Source organism: Micromys minutus (genome assembly GCF_963924665.1).
Source record: "Micromys minutus genome assembly, chromosome: 9".
Lineage (NCBI taxonomy): Eukaryota > Metazoa > Chordata > Mammalia > Rodentia > Muridae > Micromys > Micromys minutus.
The window spans coordinates 60,207,953-60,227,963 of NC_137978.1; the positions used below are offsets into that span (position 1 = coordinate 60,207,953).

General features: G+C 52.1%; 2 protein-coding genes across 4 annotated transcripts in view; one reads left to right on the forward strand and one right to left on the reverse strand.

The window, feature by feature from the left end:
• CLCN6 (chloride voltage-gated channel 6) overlaps positions 1 to 1,310 on the reverse strand; it is a 31,613-nt gene extending 30,303 nt beyond the window's left edge. For 2 of the 3 annotated variants that reach the window (XR_013975137.1, XM_080921767.1), the window contains exons 1-2: positions 1,046 to 1,157; positions 224 to 283 (exon numbers count right to left, since the gene is read on the reverse strand). Coding sequence is in view for 1 of the 3 variants with exons in the window: in XM_080921767.1 (XP_080777893.1) it covers positions 224 to 283; positions 1,046 to 1,132 (147 nt within the window). In the remaining 2 variants the exon portion in view is untranslated. Of the gene's footprint in view, positions 1 to 223; positions 284 to 1,045; positions 1,158 to 1,201 lie in introns of those variants that run through there. The other variant, XM_080921768.1, reaches the window with a different exon arrangement.
• Positions 1,311 to 3,488: 2,178 nt separating this feature from the next.
• Positions 3,489 to 19,793, forward strand: MTHFR (methylenetetrahydrofolate reductase). The gene is made up of 12 exons (XM_080920818.1): positions 3,489 to 3,603; positions 3,850 to 4,095; positions 5,643 to 5,881; positions 6,634 to 6,744; positions 9,960 to 10,153; positions 13,438 to 13,688; positions 13,882 to 14,016; positions 14,116 to 14,296; positions 14,521 to 14,703; positions 15,536 to 15,637; positions 16,718 to 16,837; positions 17,107 to 19,793. Exons 1-12 carry the CDS (start codon positions 3,494 to 3,496, stop codon positions 17,320 to 17,322), a joined length of 2,088 nt encoding a protein of 695 aa, XP_080776944.1. The 5' UTR covers positions 3,489 to 3,493; the 3' UTR covers positions 17,323 to 19,793.
• The last annotated feature ends 218 nt before the right edge of the window (positions 19,794 to 20,011 follow it).

The following is a 20,011-nucleotide window of genomic DNA, read 5'->3' on the forward strand; positions in this document are numbered from 1 at the left end:
GTCTCCGGTATAAGTATGAGTTTAATGGCAAACATGCTCTATATCTAGGCAGAACCGGGATGTATCACCACCAGACTGTGTGTCCTGGTTAAGTGCTAGGCAGCACTTCCTAGGTCCGTTATTCCCCCCCACCCCCACTCCCTGGGGCAGAAGGTCAAAGAGCATCTCTGGTTGGAGGCCTGAAGCACCCCAGGCCTCTCACTACAGCACCCGAACTCCTCACCTCATAGTCTTTCCTTGGAAGAATCTCATCCTCCTCTTCCTGTGTCTCCCCAAGGATGGTCTAGAAAAACAGATTCACAGAATGAAGACCTTTTTATTAGTTACGGGTAGAACGGGAGTAGTATTATTAAAATCGAAATTAGCTTAGAACCATCTTCAAGGGGAAACAAAATTTAAAAAAAAATTAAAAACATACTTAGTCACTAGCTGAACTCTATATTTCTATTGATTGATGAATTCTCTAAATCATAATGCTCACCTTCGGGACACCTGAAAGATGTCTGATGGTAGCTTAGTTGAGGTGAGCATTATGTGAAGCGAGGTGAAAATTCGCGTTTCATTTGACAATAGACTGAATATGAAATCGGAGGAAATGTATCAACTCTGAGAACACAACTCAAGTTTTCCCAGGTTGCTTTGCAAGGGGAAGCTGGATCATCAGTGACCCAGAAAGAGTGAAGGGTAGAATAAGAAAAGGCTGGAGAAACTAAGCCAAGTGCACGGACATCAAGTCCTGTGAAAGGACTCATTCTAAAATGCTTGCTTCATTCAAAACTCCTTTCCGATAAAAGGTAATACGGATGACATTTACCGAAGCTGGCCGAGATCCTCCCTCAGAGTCTAGAGAGAGCTTATGAGACTAGAACTCTGACTTGAGCACGCGAAGAAAGACGGATGCTTCCAGAGCCCAGGCAGCGGTCCCCGGGGCCCCACCCGCAGCCACCTGCAGGCACAGTTCGGCGCGGCCCCACCCCCGGCAACGCCTCTTGTCATCTTGTCATCCCTCAGCAACTACCCCTTCCCCAGCCAGGCTGCCGCTCACCAGCTCCTCGGGAGTGCGGCTCTCGCGTTCACCGCAGCAGCAGCACCACCTGCAGCAGCAGCACACAGACCCCCTGCACCCCGCCATCTTCCTCCTTTCCTGGCACTCCGGACCACCTAGGCCAATCCCCCCTCCCACCCAGGATCCGCGCCTCACGTGACTGGCCCCGGAAGGGTCACGTGGCCCTCTCGAGCTTTGGGTCGGGAGACAGGGAGTGGCTGCAGACGGGTGGAGCGAGAGCTTGCGTCACATGACGCAGTACTCGGCTGGCTTCCCAAGAGACCTCCGGGCGCGGCCATGTTGGGGCGGGACTTCCGGGCACCGTCTTTCGTGACTTCCGCCTGTCGCTCTTTCTGTTTCCCTTGGCAACCGATAGCTGCGCCCCGCCTTCTCTGCATGTGCTAGGGAAGTGCCACCCGGGCCGCCAGAGACCTGACGCACGAGGTAACGCCTTAGGCTTGGGACGCTGCAGAGGGATTCGCGGAGTTGAGAACTCCCCACCCCACGGCTGGCTAGACCTGTAGGCGGGCAGTCGGGGGCGCTGGCCCGCCCTCTGCACGTTACAGCTCGGTCGCTCCTAGGGCCTATGAACTTATGGTGGCTGTCACCCCAGCCCCACTACCTACCTGCACGAAGGTATCCCAAAGTTAAAGGAGTCCTGGATCGGGGGCAGTGATCCAGTCCCTGCAGCCGTCTGGGACCCGAATGCCCACCCCGGCCTGTGACCCATTGACCAGGTGACCCGATTTCCATCCCTCAGGCCACCCAGCGCCAAGGTGGCTGCTTGCCATAGTGTGTGTCTGTCTAGCTCTCTCGCTTGCTCTCTATCCATCTATCTGGGGTTTTGTTTGGTTTGGTTTGGTTTTTGAGACAGTTTCTCTGTGTAGCACTAGCTGTTCTGGAACCCTCTCTGTAGATCAGGCCTCCAAGTCAGAGATCCATTACCTCCTGAGAGCTGGGGTTAAATTTGTGCACTGCCATGCCTGGCTGCCATAGGCTCTTAACCCTGCCTTCCTGACAGCATCTGGAAAGGAACAGTGGACCATTAGCTTCAGCGCCCCGGTTCCCATAGGGCCCTGCTGTTCACATACACCTATCACAATGCTTCTGGGAGCCGTGGGCTCAATGTTTGTCACAGTCTTAAATAATCAGTTGGTGGCAGCGGGGCATTTTGAGACTGAGGTCTTAGCAGTTTGGTGCCCAGTGAGTACTGCCTATTACTACTACTCTGCCAAGCACTAGGGATGCCACCCCTAAGACTGGTCTCTGGTCCCAGTCTCAGGCAGGTGACCGACCGGACAGTAGAAGGGTAAACAAATCTGTCAGATCACAGGCTCAACCTTGTATGATATGGGAGCTCAACTAATAACGGATAGCCTGTGGGAGCTGGATGATACATGGCGTGTATTAGAAATGCTTAAATCTTGGAGCAGGTTTGCTGTGCCTGAGTCAGCTCCATAGGTTTTGCTCCAGCGGTGAAAATGAAGCATCTCCCTTGGATGGAGGAGGAAGGTGTTGCTCACCCTCCTTGAGAACCTGGCAGTTCTAGGTCAGCACAGATGTGGCATAGATAGATTGGGAATGACCCTGGCACTAAGTCTGGGGTCTGAGAGGGGAAGGAGCAATGGATTTCGTCCGATTCTTGAAGCGGAGACCCTAAAGGGTACATCTGACTTAGAGGTAGAAGTTTCTGGAAAGAAGCAAACCTGATCTGGCCGTTCCTCTGTTGCTCCACGTCACCACATAGATAGCCACTACTGTGTTTGCCCATCACTGTGCAGTGGTAGTGTTTGTTTTGCTTTCAGGCGCTTGTCTTTTTCAGACCAGACTTCGATATGGCCCTATGCCCTGTCAGCCAGGCTGCGGTTGCTGTGACTGGGAGTGTGCCTATGTGGTAGACGGTGCTCACTGATCCTTTTGACTTAATTGGCAGGCTGAGGGAGAGCTGCTAGCATGGCAGGCACAGATGGGACAACCTTTGTTCAGAGTTGGACATTAAATCCCTATCCTTGGTGACTTCAGTCCACCTGCTTCTGCAGCCCAGCCCCTGTCAAGTTCTCACAACCCAACAGTCTTTTTGAAGTAGCGTGACCTTAGGAGATCAGGCTGCCTAGCCACGCTGCAGAAAGCCTATAACATGTTCCATGCCGGGCCAGCCACAGTGAACTGTTCTTTCTTTGTAAGGAGAAGTCTAGTGATCCTGATAGGCTAATAGCCTAATCTCCACTAACCCCTGCAGTCCCTGCCTGCCCACTCCTCCCCTCCCCCATTCATCCTTCTTTGACTGGCGTCTGAGCCTTCTCCAGCCTGGAAACCTTACTCCCGCCCCTTTGCGTGGCCCCAGCTTCAGCTCAAGGCTCTTTGTCACAGCTCCGCCCAGTTAGGCACGCCCTCAAGGAAAGGTTCCTCTGTTCCCTCCCCACTCACTCTGGGTCTAAGCAGATCGAGATGAACCATCAAAAAGCCAAGGTCCTTCCAGCTGAGCACTGTTATACATCCCTGGGGATGTGGGCCTCAGAGGCTGGCTGCGTGGGGCTTTCTGTGCCACCCTCTATAAGGTAGCTGTCACCCAGGATCGGTGAGCTGAGGAACCTAGCGCTTAGTGGGAGGTCGGCATACAAAGAGCCAGAGGACAGCGACAGCAGGGGGGCAAAGCGCGTGGAGCCTCTGGGTAGGAGCTGCCTGAGTCTCACCCGTGCTAGCTGACAAGCAGTGACCACCACTAGAGCTGCCTACTCAGATGTTGGGTGTGCATGGGGTTTGGCTACCAGCCCTCTAATACCCCTGGCCCCCACCCTCTACAGCAGGAATCCAGCCATGGCAAACGAGGCCAGAGGAAGTGGCAGCCCCAACCTCCGATCTGAGGGCAGCAGCAGTGGCGGTGAGAGTTCCAAGGACAGTTCCAGATGTTCCACCCCCAGCCTGGACCCCGACCGGCGCGAAAGACTGCGGGAGAAGATGAGGCGCAGGATGGAGTCTGGTGACAAGTGGTTCTCCCTGGAGTTCTTCCCTCCTCGGACTGCTGAGGGAGCTGTTAACCTCATCTCGAGGTGAGGAGGGAGGTCAGTAATGGGGGTCGGCACAGGGGAACAAGAGCTGCTCTTTAACCCGGCAGGAAAAGGCACGGGGGGGGGGGGGGAGCAGGAAGAAGCAAAGGCGAAACAGGGAGTTTAGTCTACGACGTATAACTTCTTGTATGTGAAAGTCCCTCTGAAGCAGCGTTAGATATGTTTGGGCACACTCTCAGTAAGCCAGAAAAATGTTCATTTTCAGGCTGCATTCTTTGGCAGAGCTTGGGGCTGGCTCATGAGGAGCTTAGGAAGTCAACAAACCGCAACTCCGGGAATGTGTTGAGCTAGCTGGACACAACACAGTGTGCTTTTCCAAATCAGGAAACACCTCGTGCTTTGTGATAGCACTTTCTGAATTCCAGTTCCTTTTCTTCAAGTCAGAGAGTCCTGTGGTCTGTCCGCAACATCACAAAGACAAGAGAAAGTCAAGTCTGGCATACTGGTAACACCTTAATCCCAATGCTCAGCGGCAAGAGGGTAACTGTGAGTTCAAAGCCAGCCTAGGTCACCTAGAGTCCAGGCCAGCTGGCCAAAGTTATGTAATGATACCCTGTCCTAGAGGGGGCGGGGAGGAGTGTAACGTTGATGGAGTGAGTAAGTAGCTTGCTATAAACCCTAGATTTGATCTCTAGCACGACATAAACAGGGTGTGGGAATGCGCCTGTAATCCCAGCACTCGGGAGGCAAAAGCAAGCAGATCTGAGGTCAAGGACCGCCCAGTGAAGAGCCAGGCATGGTGGCACACACCTTTATTCCCAGCACTTGGTAGGCAGAGGCAAGCAGATCTGTGAGTGGGAGGCCAGCCTGGTCTACATAGTGAGTTCTAGGACAGCCAGGGCTACATCGTGGGACCCTAGTCTTAAAGACAAACAGCAAAGAACATCCTCAGCTACATAGAGAGTTTGAGATCAGTCTGGGCTCCATGAGACCCTGTCTCAGAAACAACCACAAACATTAATGCCTTTTAATCTGTATTTGTCTCAGTCCTGAAGCCAAGGCCCCAATGTTTAAACACACCATGGTAGCTTTAACACACTGCTGGTGCCCACAAAAGCTTTTGAATCTAGCGCAGGAACTCAGCCTTCCTCTGTAGGACTCTTGGCTAATGCAAGGAGGCCACGGTAGCAACACAAGAGTCTGTTGATTTCTCTCTGCCCACCGCTGCTGGGATTCCTGAATCCTCGGCTGTCAAGACTGAAAAACCCCCATGTGCTTCACTCTGAGAAGCACAGAGCACTGTTCACACAAAACAGTGACTTGGTTATATATTGGTGGGGTAATCGGTGAGCTCACTCCCGGCTCTGGGGGCTGCACAGCCCAGCACCCCGATGGATGTTGAGTTACTGACATGTTATCTGCATCTTACAAATGAAGAGATACATTATTAGGAAACATGCCTGGCAAGTAAACAAGGTGCTCTGACACCAACTTGCATTCCATGCTGCTCCAGCTCCCTTCCCCCCAGGGAGGATGAGTGAGCCCCGTTTCCCCCCAGGAGCCCTGCTTAAGAAAGGAATTCCCTCCAGGTTTGACCGGATGGCAGCAGGGGGCCCCCTGTTCATAGACGTGACCTGGCACCCAGCTGGAGACCCTGGCTCAGACAAGGAGACCTCCTCCATGATGATAGCCAGCACAGCAGTGAACTACTGTGGCTTGGAAACCATCCTGCACATGACCTGCTGCCAGCAGAGCCAGGACGAGATTACAGGCCACCTGCACCGAGCCAAGCAGCTCGGCCTGAAGAACATAATGGCGCTGAGGGGAGGTGTGGCGCCAGCACCCCTCCTCTTTGGGTTCTCGCTTTCCCCTAAGGCTTCTCCCGCCCCCTAGAAAAGTCCTTTACTTTCCCGGGGCTCTACACTAAATTCATTCAGAGTCAGCTGACTGCAGGAGGATCAGGGATCATAGTGGGTAGTGAGTCCACTGTGGGTTTCACACAGATGGGACGGCCGCCTCTACAGGTTGACGTGTAGACAGCTCAGTTGGGATGTGACTTGTGCCTGCTAACCCTCTGTTACAATTACAGTCTGCCCTAGTCATAGAGGGAATGACTTGGAATTTCCCAGGAGCAACTGAGCACTTCTCTCTTCAGGGCACTTGAGTAGGAGGTGGAAGCCCGATGGTTGGAGGTGGGGGAGCGGGGGATTCTGATCCCACCACAGGACTCCTCATGATGAGTAGAAAATCCACCCAGAATTCAGGAGCTCTGAGAGAGCAGTGGGGTTGGAAAGGGTGTCTGACTACCCCCAGGGCTTCAGGGCAAGGCCAGGCTCAGTGGAGAGCCACACCTTCTCTGGCCCCACCACCAATGGGCCACCTGCAGAGTGAGCCTTAGTAGACATTTGACAGTTGACCACTGCCTGCCCCGCCTGCTTGCCGGTGTCAGGCTAGACTCAGGTAATAGGAAGTCTCTGCCTTTGAGGGGCCCGTAGCTAAGTGTAGGGGCAGGTAGAGGGAACAGGAAGACTCTGGAGGTCAGGGGACACCCAGTGACCATGACCTCCAGCAACCCTGCAGACCCTGTAGGTGACCACTGGGAAGCAGAGGAAGGAGGCTTCAGCTATGCCACAGACCTGGTGAAGCACATCCGGAACGAGTTTGGCGACTATTTTGACATCTGTGTGGCAGGTGAGTGAGGGCAGGGAAGGGACAGGATGAGAGGGTAGCCAGCCAGTCTTCAGTTCAGGACATGTTGATTGGGTGTATGGGGGGGGGGGGGGACCGAGGTGAGCTGAATGGCACCAGTCCTGGGCTCCTGCCACCTGCTGTCCCGCCCGCACACTACTCCCACCTCCAAAGCTTCCCTCCTCTGCCTTCTGTGCCCCATCTTCTCATGGGGGAGAGAGGGGAGGATATGTTATGAAAGACTCCAGGGATAGGATTTATTTGAGCCCTGAAGGGTGCCAGGAACTGGGGTCCTTCATCCCCTCTGTGCCCACAGGGTCCTGGGCTGGCTTGGCTTCTCACTGTGCATCTGCTGCCTGAGTCCTGCTTCTGTGTGGACATAGTGCCAGCTCCAGACGGCTTCCCCTCTGACTGTTCTCAGTGTTAGCTCAGTTTCTGGGACGTTAGACTCACACTGGCTTAGCTCTAATCCTCGTACTAAAGGATGAGGAGTCGGTTAGAGGAGGAGGACACAAGTTCAAGGCCAGCCTGAACTTGTCTTAGAAATCCAGAGCTGGAGTGGGAAGGTGGTGGTACAAACCTTCAGTGCCAGCACTCGAGAGGAAGAAGCAGATGGATCTCCCTGAGTTCGAGGCCAGCCTGGTTTACATAGCTAGTTCCAGGATAGCCAAGGCTACACAGAGAAACTCTGTCCAGAGAAAAGAAAGAATCCAGAGCTGTAGTTTGGTGCTAGAGAGCTGTTGTGTGCTAGAGAAGCTAGTGTGTGCCAGGCCCCTGGTTCCGTCAGAGCTTGGTCAGGTGTGTAAGGTCCCGGGTTCCATCCCCAGCACTGACAAAATAGGTAAGTGAATAAGTGCCGATGTTATGGTGTAACATATCAAGTAGTAACATTTTATTCAGTGTGTGAGTGTGTGTGTGTGACACACTCGTGGAGGTCAAAGGTCAACTTGCAGGAATCAGTTCTCTTTCTTTCTATCACGTCAGTCCTGGGATTCAAACTCAGGCTGTGCTTAACAGCAGCACCTTTTCCTACTAAGACTGGGAAACGCTGCTAAAGAACTGGAGGATCAGGCATCGCCAGCTGCTCTGATTGTCACTGGCCCAGATGCAGCAATCTGGGGACTATGCGCACGGGCTCTAGCTGTGGGTGTGAGAAGGTGGTGCGGGGAACCCAGCGGAGCTGTGAGCTCACAGTTGTCAGGTGGCTCTGTGCTTGGCCTGTTGTAAAGTGGGTAGTCAAACCGGCTGCTTAAAGTATCCAGCCTGCAGTTAGAGCAAGAACCCTTCTATCACCCATGCCCTGTGGCTCACAAACATCTGTAACTCAGCTCCAGGGAGCCAGTGCCCTGCCCTGGCCTCCATGGGCACCTGCACACACATATACACAGACACATACACATACACATATAGGGAAACAAAACGTGGGGGCTGGAGAGATGGCTCAGTGGTTAAGAGCACTGACTGTTCTTCCTGAGGTTCTTCCTGAGGTCTTGAGTTCAAATCCCAGCAACCACATGTGGCTCACAACCATCTGTAATGGGATCTGCTGCCCTATTCTGGTGTGTCTGTAGACAGTGACAGTGTACTCACATACATGAAACAAATAAATCTTAAAATAAAATATAACATTTAAAAACTACCGAGCTGGCCGTGGCAGAAAAAGCACCCAGCAAAGTGATCGAAGCCCAACTATGGGCCAGGATGGATTTGCCTGGCAATGTTCAAACTGCTTAGTCAGAACTTTCCCACCGGAAAGAGCTTTGCTGTTCAAAGTGGCAGTTCTGGTGCCTGATCTGCACACAATAGTTTTTCTATTTATCCTTGGGGAGTGTGGTTTCTTAAGAACCAAATGACATCACAGTAAAGCAGCTTGGCTTCCAGGCTGCTCTGGCTTCAGGTTGGCTCTCTGCTTAGTGCTGCTCCTGGAGTTCAGGCAGAGGATTATCTCTACCTCTCCCACACACACTTCTCTCCCTCTCCTGCCCCTCCCCTCTACTCTGAGGTTGCCTCAAAGCTGTCCTGCCTTTCTGCCTGTGTAAGGTCTTCCCCACCCCCCACTCCCACTCTGATGTGTAAAGCTTCCGATGAGCTTGGTTATGGAGGGAAGGAGTTATAGAGTTCACAGCTACCAATGGGATCAGAGAGCCTCTGGACTCTGTAGATTTGGAAACCCCATCTGCTGCACGGTCAGCCTAAGATCATCCCACAGTCCTACTCCACCCCTTCTGTAATCAGACTGCAATGAAAAAAGTACTTTTTGCCCCTTTGTGTGTGTGTGTGTGTGTGTGTGTGTGTGTGCTTGAAAAAGAGTAGGTACTCTTAACTATTTCTCCAGCTTCTCTATTCATTTCTTGAAGTAAAAACCTCACTTTCTTCAATTCTTCACATAGTGTGACTTTTTAAATCATTACTTTATATGTAGGTTTGTCCTGCCTGTGTGTATGTCTGTGTGCCATGTGCACGCCTGGTGCCCACAGAGGCCGGAAGGGATGGTCTGTAAGAATGGTGAGTGCTGCTAACAGCTCAGCCATCTCTCTAGCCCAATGTGATGCCCAGCCATTCAGTATCCTGGGTTCAGAGGGATTTGAGTGTCATATGTACTTTTTTACAAAAATAATCGGGTTTGGTGTGGTGCACTTTTAAGCATAGCATTTGGGAGGCAGAGGCAAGCAATCTCTTTGAATTTAAGTTAGCTTGGTCTCCAGAGTTTGAAGCCAGTCAAGGATACATAGCTAAAATGAGACCATGTCACACACACACACACACACACACACACACACACACACACGAGAATGCTTGCCTAACATGCATAAGATGTTGGGTTCAATCCCCAACCAAAACCAAAAAACCCACATGAACCCACATGAACCAGCTCCTTAGATCTAATGCTCAGAGTCAAGTCTGGCTCCCTAGAAACACCCCAGTTAGTATTCAATGTGACAGTCTTTCTGTGGCCACAAAGTGCAGGCCTGGCCTGATTTGCCTAGCGGAGTGAGCAGGATAGTGCATAGCATTTGGAACAACCCACCGCTCTCCTGGAGGCTCATCCATGGGGTGTGTGGCACAGCAGTGAGCTTGGACACCCACAGTTCACCTGGCCGCTGCTTCTGGGAAGAAGCGCCTGGGCTGAGGATTGCTCAGGCCCCGGCTCTCTGATGTCTTCACTCCCTGAGCAGGTAGGTTGAGACCAGCCTCCCTGCTTTCTTCTCTCCTGGTAGGTTACCCCAGAGGCCACCCAGATGCAGAGAGCTTCGAGGATGACCTGAAGCATTTGAAGGAGAAGGTGTCCGCAGGCGCTGACTTCATCATCACTCAGCTCTTCTTTGAGGCCAGTGCCTTCTTCAGTTTTGTAAAGGCCTGCACAGAGATGGGCATCTCTTGCCCTATCCTGCCTGGGATCTTCCCTATTCAGGTGAGGGGCTTGAGATAACCCGATTGGCTCATTGCAGTGCACTGCCTGGGCCAGGGCCGGGTCATACGGAAGTTCTTCCTCAGAGGTACTTAATGCCCATTGGGAATCGTCCACACACTGCATTTGGTCACCTCATTTGTCACCTCTGAGACAGCAATGGTGTATATAAAGGCTTGTATGAGAGTGACTATTAACTCTCATCAGGAGTTTTGGTTAAGCTGAACCTGATAGCATATACCTGTAATCCCAGCATTCTGGGCAGCAGGAGTTTGAGGCAGCCTTGGCTCCATGAGACTCTCTATCTCAAAGTCAAAAAGATTAACTTAGTGTTTTCCAGTCTTGACTCTCACCAGATATATTTAATAAGGTAATCCCACAAAGGAGCCCCCAGGCCCCAGTTCTAGGCATCCTAATGTGACAACCTGTGATGGTTTGTATATGCTTGGCCCAGGGAGTGGCACTATTTGGAAGTGTGACCTGGTTGGTGTAGTTGTATTTCTGTGGGTGTGGGCACTAGGAGCTGCCTAGAAGCCAGTGTTCTTCTAGCAGCTTTCAGATGAAGATGTAGATCTCTCAGCTCCTCCTACATCATGCCTCCCTAGATCTTGCCATGTTCCTGCCTTGATGATACTAGACTGATCCTCTGAACCTGTGAGCCAGCTCCAATTAAATGTTGTCCTTTATAAGTCTTGCCTTGATCATGGTGTCTGTTCACAGCAATGGGAACTAAGACAGAGCTTGGTACCAGGGACTGGGGTGTTGCTGTGATAGGCCCGACTGTGCTTTTGTTTGGAAGAATGTGAATTTTGAGGATTTTGGATTTGAAAAGCAGTGGAATGCTTTAAGAGTGGGGCTGTCCTAGTAGGAATAGTAAGACTTTGTTACTGAGCGTGATTTCAACTGTGTGGACCTGGCCCAAGAGGATTCAGTGGAGAATCTCAATATGTGGCCTAGAGACTGTTTTTGTGGTATTTTGGTGAAAACTGAGGCTACTTTTTGCCCTTGTCTGAAGGGTCTGCCTGATACCCAGGTGAAGACACTCAGATCTATTGCATTGACAAAGGAAGTCACAAAAATGCCCAACAGAGACTCTGTTCCCTGGTTAAGTCTGATGAAGAGCGTCTTGAATAGACTTAGTGAGTGGAAAAAGGAAAAATATAGAATACATAGTCTGAGTAGTAAGAGGGCACCAGGCAGTGAAATGGAGCTGAATCCTGTGTTCAAGGATATTAAATTGAATTAAGGGAGTGGTGACCTTCAGGCAAGATTCCACCCAGTCAAGTTTAGGTCCAGACATGGTAGTATAAGGAGGCAGACAATCGATCTTTGAGTTCAAAGCCAGCCTAGGACAGAGCTAGTTCTAGGTGAAGAAAAACTTAAATCCAGGTTGGTGGACTGCATCTTTAATCATAGTACATAGGAGACAGGCATACAGATCTCTGAGTTCAAAGTCAGTCTACAAAGCTTAGGCACTGGGAGAGTTGGAAAACAGAAAGCTGGTGATAATGTAATAGAACAAGGGGCCATGTTCCAGTCCCAGCAAGCAGCAGAACTCAACAGCTTTGGACACGTGGCTCTGGCTTCAGAGTCCAGAATAGAAGGGACTACTAAGAAATCAGTGGTGATAAAAAAGAGACCAGCATCACTGAGGTGAAATCTTCTGGGAAGTGTTTTCTGAGAGCACAGAGAAACTGTGTCCAGAGGTAGTCAAGGTTGTACCACCTGCTGCAGCTGGTCTTGGTAATGTGTAAGAATCATTCAGGTGCTACTGGTTTTGAAGACATGAATGGGTCATGAAGAGCAGCCGAGACTTGGCACTGTGAAGGGCGTGGGAGGCCATTGATAAAGGTGCAGCCTCAGTTGTAGTTGATGGTCCAGGACTGAAGGGGTGTCATGCAAAGGATTTGAGGCTTGGCACCATGAAGGGAGCCTATGACAGGCTATTGGTGAAGCCTAGTTGCAGCATAAGACCCCACTGTATTGGAAATGCCAGTACCATGGGATGATCTCCAAGAACAGCAGCAGCAGTGGAGTGGATCAATCTGAGCTTAGAGTGCTACAGACGGCAGAGCTGGAGAAGTGAAGCCAGCCCTTTGGAGGAGCCCAGAAGATCATATGTGGATCCCAGACATTGAAACAAGAAGCTGTAATATTGAAGCTGCCTTGGAGATCCAAAGATGTTCAAGATGTTAAAGCTGTGGGATACCTGCCAAGGAAAGCTGCTTAACAGAGAGTAGAACCAGCTCAGGAGAAAGAAGATATGTTGCAGTCGATAAATATGGAGAAGGAGTGGAAGTCTGAAGACTGCTTTGACATTGGACATGAAGATGGCAGAGTTTAGAGTTTGCCCAGTTGGTTTTCTGTCTTGCTTTGGGGATTACAGTTAAGAGATTGGATGGATCTCAGAAGAGACTTTGAACTTTGGATTTTTAACATTGTTGAGACTGCTACAGACTTTGGGAACTTTGCAGGTTGGATTAAATATACTCTTTTGTTATGTTATGTCTAGGTATGGCTCCCATAGATTCATGTGTTTGAACAAGCCTATGGGGGCCAGGGAGTGGAATGTGATGGTTTGTATATGCTTGGCCCAGGGAGTAGCACTATTTGGAGGTGTAGCCTTGTTGGAGTGGAGTGGGCGTGGCCTTGTTGGAGGAGGTATGACCTGGTTGGAGTAGGTGTGTCACTGTGGATGTGGGCTTTAAGACCTTCATCCTAGCTGCCTGGAAGTCAGTATTCTGCTAGCAGTCTTCTGATGAAGATGGAGAGCTCTCAGCTCCTCCTGTACCATGCCTGCCTGGATGCTGCCATGTTCCCACCTTGATGATAATGGACTGAACATCTGAACCTGTAAGCCAGCTCCAACTAAATGTTATCCTTATAAGTCTTGCCTTGGTCACAGTGTCTGTCCACAGCAGTAAAACCCTAAGACACAACCTGAGGTAAGATCTGTGATTTAAACCTGAAGTTTGGCAGATGACAGTCTGGTGAGGCTTAGGAGTAACTGGCCAGGTAAGTACTTAGGTAACTAAGTAACTTAGAGTAACTTAGATGACTGCCATGTTGAGCTCAAGGCCTGGCTTGGGCTGATGGCAAGAATGCAGCAGGCCACTCCCAGACTCTACAAATGAGAGAAAGTAGGGGAGGGTGGGCCAAGCACTGCCTTGCAACACCACCTGCCTCTCCCAGGCTTTTCCCATGAAACTAACTAGCCAAGAGACCAGGAAGGAGATAAAGTGGAACATGGGCCAGAGATGACCCCATGCCCCTTGTGTCTTGGACAGGGTTACACCTCCCTTCGGCAGCTTGTAAAACTGTCCAAGCTGGAGGTGCCACAGAAGATCAAGGATGTAATTGAGCCCATCAAAGACAACGACGCTGCCATCCGCAACTACGGCATTGAGCTGGCTGTGAGCCTGTGCCGGGAACTGCTGGACAGTGGCTTGGTGCCAGGCCTCCATTTCTATACTCTCAACCGCGAGGTGGCCACCATGGAGGTGCTAAAGCAACTGGGCATGTGGAGCGAGGACCCCAGGTGAGAAGTGGAGGCAGAGCAGCAGAGGTGCGGTACCAACCCTGCCCTGAGGATGCCCTTAGATGCCACAGCCAGCAGGGCCACCTGGTTCCAGCCACATGCAGTAATGTTCAGAGAGAGGTAACCATGGCTTGGTGAGTTCCTCTAGCTCAGTCCACCGAAGCCTGGCTTTTTACCTCTTCCTTCTCATCAGGCGTCCCCTGCCCTGGGCTGTCAGCGCGCACCCCAAGCGCCGGGAGGAAGATGTGCGTCCCATCTTCTGGGCCTCCAGACCAAAAAGCTACATCTACCGCACACAGGGCTGGGATGAGTTTCCCAATGGCCGATGGTGAGGAGATAAGCCACTCCCTGTTAGGAATTGCTGGGGCCTGGGGTGGAATTAGGACAGGATTTACAGCAAGTGCCTTGTTCCCTGTACTCCTGCCAGGGGTAATTCTTCCTCACCAGCCTTTGGGGAGCTGAAAGACTATTACCTCTTCTACCTGAAAAGCAAGTCCCCCAGGGAGGAGCTGCTGAAGATGTGGGGTGAGGAGCTCACCAGCGAAGAGAGTGTCTTTGAAGTCTTTGAGCACTACCTCTCAGGAGAGCCGAATCGCCATGGCTACAGGGTGAGTGGGGTGAGGAGGAAGCAGCCCAGCCTTGTCTCAGCCTTGGGCTGGACTGAACTGTTTCCCCCCTGGAGATGTGCATCTCAGTTGAGGGAAGGGGTACGAGATCCCACTGGGGAACCCATGGAGACAGAAACAGACCCGGTCTCTATAGACTGTACAAAGGGGAAACAGCCCAGTCCCAGACTCGGTGCTGCCCTAGCTCAGCTCACCTTGCCCTGCAGGTAACCTGCCTGCCCTGGAACGATGAACCCCTGGCAGCAGAAACCAGCCTGATGAAGGAGGAGCTGCTCCGAGTGAACAGGCTGGGCATCCTTACCATCAACTCCCAGCCCAATATCAACGCAAAGCCGTCCTCAGACCCTGTTGTGGGCTGGGGCCCCAGTGGGGGCTATGTCTTCCAGAAGGTATGCTAGGATGCTTGAAGCTACTCAGCCTGTTCTGTACTCTCAGTGACAGGCTATGTGAGTCCCAGTTTGTCCTATAAAATGGGGTGAGGGGTGTTTTATATTCTGGGGCAAAATATAATAAAGAATATGACAAGATCTTCCTGGAGGAAGAATAAGGAGACAGTCACCTCTCAGGAGCTCTGACTGCTAATGAGACTGCTGACAAGAATGCTTTAATCCCAGCCCTGCTGGAGCTAAATGACTCTGGAGCAAGGCCTAGAGCCTTGGACTCAGAAGACCTGGATTTAGGTGCCACCCCTGCTGTTTCCTTTGGTATAGCCCCAAACCTGGCTTCCTCTGGGTAAATGTACCCACTCTGCAGTATTCTGAACATTCTAAAGAATGACGGCAGAGGCCCTCCGCAGACAGAAGTGCCTTGCCTGGCCCTGTGGTGTCGCCCTCATCCAATAGCTGGGGAAGCTGTCCTGGGCCAGGCTCCTCCCTCGTCCTAAGCTTGTCAAAGTGGCTGCCTCTGTTCAGCTCCTAACAGTTTTCTCCTTAGTGGCTGGGAGAGGTAGCTTGTACCACCACTTGGACCACTCTACACAGAGAAGCCGCTTTCCTTCTGCATTTTCCCAACTCCACAGTTTATCCTGGTTCACACTGCCCCTCTAATCCCAAAGCCTTCATTGCCCCACACTTTACTGATGGTCCTCTCCCAGGATGTCTGGGAGGGTAGAGAGATGGACTGGGCAGATCTAGTCAGACGTGGGGATGGATCGGAGGAGAGTGAGAAGACAGAGAACCTGGCCAGGAGCAGGGTTGACATGGTGGGTGTGTTCTCCCTCAGGCCTACCTAGAGTTCTTCACCTCCCGTGAAACCGTGGAGGCTCTTCTGCAAGTGCTGAAGACGTATGAGCTGCGAGTCAATTACCACATCGTGGATGTGAAGGTATAAGCCAGCTCCCGGCCTGGATGGCAGTGAGGCTTAGAACACCCACGTTTATTCTGACAGTCCTCAAACGCCCAGCCCAAGCCTGGAGTATTGTACAAGACAGACAGACAGACCAGATGGAGGCAGGCCCCCAGACTGTGAGGTAGATGAATATATGCGGTGGCAAGTCTGTGTAAGTAGGAAAGGCAGATTCAGTGTAGGATGCTACAAGCTCCAGAGGAGGATGTCTGCTGTCCTGCTTTGTCACTCTTTGCTTTATTCCCCTGAGATAGTGTTGACAGATGGCACACCTCAGCAATCCGCCCATCTGCCCCATGCAGTGTTAGGGGGCAGGCATGTGCAGAGCTCTTTACATGGGTGCTGGATCCAAACACACAGAGCAAGCCTCTTACCCACTGTGCACGTGCCCAGGGCCCGGTCTGAATCATTTTAGGGACAAAGACTAAGCAAAGGGCATTCTGGAGGGAAGGTGGAAGGAAAGGCTCTGCACTCCCTGTGGAGAAACTGCAGAGGGTCGGCCTGGTAGTGTTGTCCTGCTGTCTGCCTGAGGCCTAGAGCCTAAAGCAGAGAACCTTTCTCCCCAGTGCAGGGTAGCTTGCCTCCATTTTGTTTTTTCTTTTTTGGGATAGGGCTTTCCTGTGTAGCCCTGGTTATCCTGGAACTCATTCTGCAGACCAAGTTGACCTTGAACTCAGAGACCTACCCATCTCTGGACACCACCACTGCCAGCGCCTCCATTTCTTTTTACAAAGATCATGCAGGCAACTACGAGAGTGGCAAGGACCATGGAACCTAGTGGGGACCCTTGTAGCTCAGGTAGAAAGCCAGACTGCTCCTGTAGGTCCAGATAAGAAGTAGGAAAGCCAGGTAACCCCAGCATTTGGTCAGCCAGTTGCTGGAGGAACGTTAGTTCACAGCTAGCCCGGATGCTAAGCAAGGCAGAGTGGAGGTCCAGTCAGGACGCCTCCGGGGCTCTGGTTAAGTAGAGGGTGGCACTGTTTGTGGTGGCAGGCCATGGGGGCACACAAGCAGTGTGAGGTTGCTGTCGCCCTGCCTCAGCCCTGCCTCTATTATCAGGGAGAGAACATCACTAATGCCCCTGAGCTGCAGCCCAACGCTGTCACCTGGGGCATCTTCCCTAGCCGAGAGATCATCCAGCCTACTGTGGTGGATCCCATCAGCTTCATGTTCTGGAAGGTAACTGAGTGGGAGGGTGTGTACCCTGGCTACCTTGAGAACCCTGGGCAAACAACAGTCCCAACACAAGGCTGACAACCATACCCCAGGCATGATAGTCTTGGCCTAGGAGGCCGTGTATTAGCATGTGGTGTTTATTTCTGGGCTAGCTGAAGCGGCACTGTCTTGCTCTTCTGTGGATAGCCTGCAAGGAGAGAGCGGGACCCCAGACCTGGAGGTACTAGCCCTGTTGACTGACCCTGCTTATGTGTGTCTCTGTCCACATGTAGGACGAGGCCTTTGCCCTGTGGATGGAGCAGTGGGGCAAGTTATACGAGGAGGAATCCCCGTCCCGCATGATCATCCAGTACATCCATGACAACTACTTTCTGGTCAACCTGGTGGACAACGAGTTCGTGCTGGACAACTGCCTGTGGCAGGTGGTAGAGGACACATTTGAGCTCCTCAACAGGCACACCACGAAGAAAGAGACACATGATCCATGAGGCTGCATCTCGGCATCTTCCTCTCCTGGAGCCCCCTCTCCCGCATCTCTCTACACATGATACTGGCAGCTAGACTCAGGAAGCATCCAGGCTCTGGCTGGACCTGAGATGTCCCATGGAGGAGGCTGTTGCTCTCTGCTCAAGCCCAGAGCCCATGTTCTTGCAGTGGGAGTGCCTCCATCCTCAAGGGGAGGAGACTAGAGATTGCCAAGCCATTGCACCAAGGCAGCCGCTAGGAGGTGAACTTTGGGGGTCTCTGTGAGACAGGCAGTAGGCACTCATACTGAGGGGCGTAGGAAGAGATGCGGCAAGTGAAGTTACAGAAACCTCCCTACTCAGTAGACTGTACACCAGGTTCCCAGGAGTGGCCTGACTCATGACCCAAGCCTTTCTTGCCATCCTAGGCTAAAGAGTGCAGGAGTTCTGTCTTCCACGGGGCTTCCACGGGGTTGTGTCTATTCTGTGGCTGGGAAGAAAGTGCCCCTTAAGGGTTAAAGGCATTCTGTCCTCAATGGATGCTTGCTCTTGGCCTTGTTTTCTGTTCTCTTAGTTTGATTCACCTGGGCAGGGCCCAGCTCTGCCTGTGGCTGTGTGCAGCCCACTCTGGCTTCTGAGCAGACTCTCCTGCCAGCCGCTGTCTTCTCCGTTCAGCCTAGACTAGGAGCTGTCCCTGGCACTCCTCCACAGTCAGCCCTCAGGCCTTGCTGCCCGGGGCAGTGACTGGCAGGTACAGACAGCTGCTCCTGAGGCCTGGCTCCCAGCCTGCTGGTCTCATTTGAATCAGGGAAGGGGAGGAGGCTGTCCCTAGAGCAGCTTAGGTAGAGCAGGGGATTGCCCCTCGCTTGTGTCCCAGGCCTAGATGGCCGCAGTGGAGGACAGCCTCGGAGAGACTAAACAGAAGCAGCCAGGATGAGGCGCTGACTCCACACCTGTAGGCCTGTTCCCTCCTCAGAAGGCAGGGCTTGGTCCTTATTTCTCAGGAACATAATTTCATAGCTGCTGTTGAGCCCTACTGTCCCCACACCTGCTATAAACTGTCAACTGTTTCCGGGGCCAAAGCTGCTGCTAGTTCTCTTGGGCCCTTGGCTACCAGGCGCTAGTGCCACTTCTCAAAGGCCTGGAAGCAGAGCAGGACAGGAAATGCTACTTGTCTCAGGCTCCCACCAGGCCTGTAGTGGGCCTGTCAGACTGACACCTAAGCCATGTCCTGTGTGTCTCAACCAGAGGCCCTTCACTGTGCCCTGGCAGCCAACCCACCCTGTCTCTACCCACATACTCAGGCTCAGAATAGACTGGACCTGTGACCTGGGAAGCTTTGCCAGTGACCTGCAAACAAGATGCCTGTGCTGGACCAGGCCCGACCACAGGGGAGCCACTGCCACAAACAGCCGGGTTCTCAGATTGGGTGAAACTGACACTGGGCTTGGCTCGAATGCCCATGCTGTGTGCTCTGTAACCAATGCCCAACTCAACTGAGGGAGGAGACCCCATGGTGGTGAGCAGGGACACCCCTCCCCTCTCCCTGGCTCAACCTGTAGGTGGCACTGCTTTCGGAAGGCTGGATTTGGGAGAACAGAAGCCTCCCTCAAGTCTCCAGAATGTGGACTGGCCCAGGGGGCTAATGGGAAAAGAAGGGAATTCTCCAAGCAGTGGGGCGTTCAAGAGCAGGCTCCCACCTGTGTGCATAATGGGGTGCTTCACCTGACACTCAGGAGTCCCAAGACCCCCATACAACGCAGGCCACCAGTATGTGGCACTACTTCTCTGACCATCCTCCCCGTTGGCTGAAGGCTTCTAAGCAGAGGCTAGCCCAACAATAGCTGCCCTGTGGTGGTGCTCAGGCCAGCCCCGAGATTGAAGTTGTGCTCCCGAGTTAAGCTTTAGGATATTGCTGAAGCCTTGCCTCTCACATGTGGCCTGACTTCAAAGTTTGGGCTCCCAACTAATGCAACATGCGTAGGGGACTCCCAGCCACCACAGAATGGCTCACCACCTGCGCATGTTGCCGAGGGAAGGTTACCAGGCCGTGACCTCCGTTTGTTGGAGTATCAGCCTTGCCTTCGGTAACAAGAGAATGGAAAGTCTATATACTTTTAAAAGGCGGCAGTGTGTGTGTGAATGAACAAGAGGACCAGAGGATGCCTCATGAGTTACACAGGCTGGGTCTACAAAGCCTGTAACATCAACAAGTCAAACAGCATGAGACCCCATGATGTGCTATCCACAATGCTAGAAGTCTGAAGCAAAACTCTTGGTGAAGTCCGACTGTTCTTAGGAGAATTGTCTGGCATGCTCTCGGGCTGGGTCCCCTAGTCCTATCTCCAGACTTGTAGGCAGTGCTGTTCTTACCCCTGGCATCTGTGGTTATCTCTCCACATAGTCTGTTGGCCTCTCACTGTTGTGTCAGTGCTAGGGACTCCGGGTCTGAAGGTGACATTGTGGTAAAAAAGACAACAAAAACCCTACTTTCTATTTCCTCTAATGAGCACATTTCATTTTTCCAAAAATAAATAAATAAATAAATAAATAAATCTGTCTCCATGTAGCTGTTTTTAAAGGCTTAGCATGATTTGTTTGTGTGTGCCTCTGTGTGTCTGTGCACACGCCCCTCTAGAAGGCAGACCAGGTCACTGAGTCAGCACAGCCCCTGGAGCTTCACAGGGTTGTAAGCCACCAATGTGGATGTGGG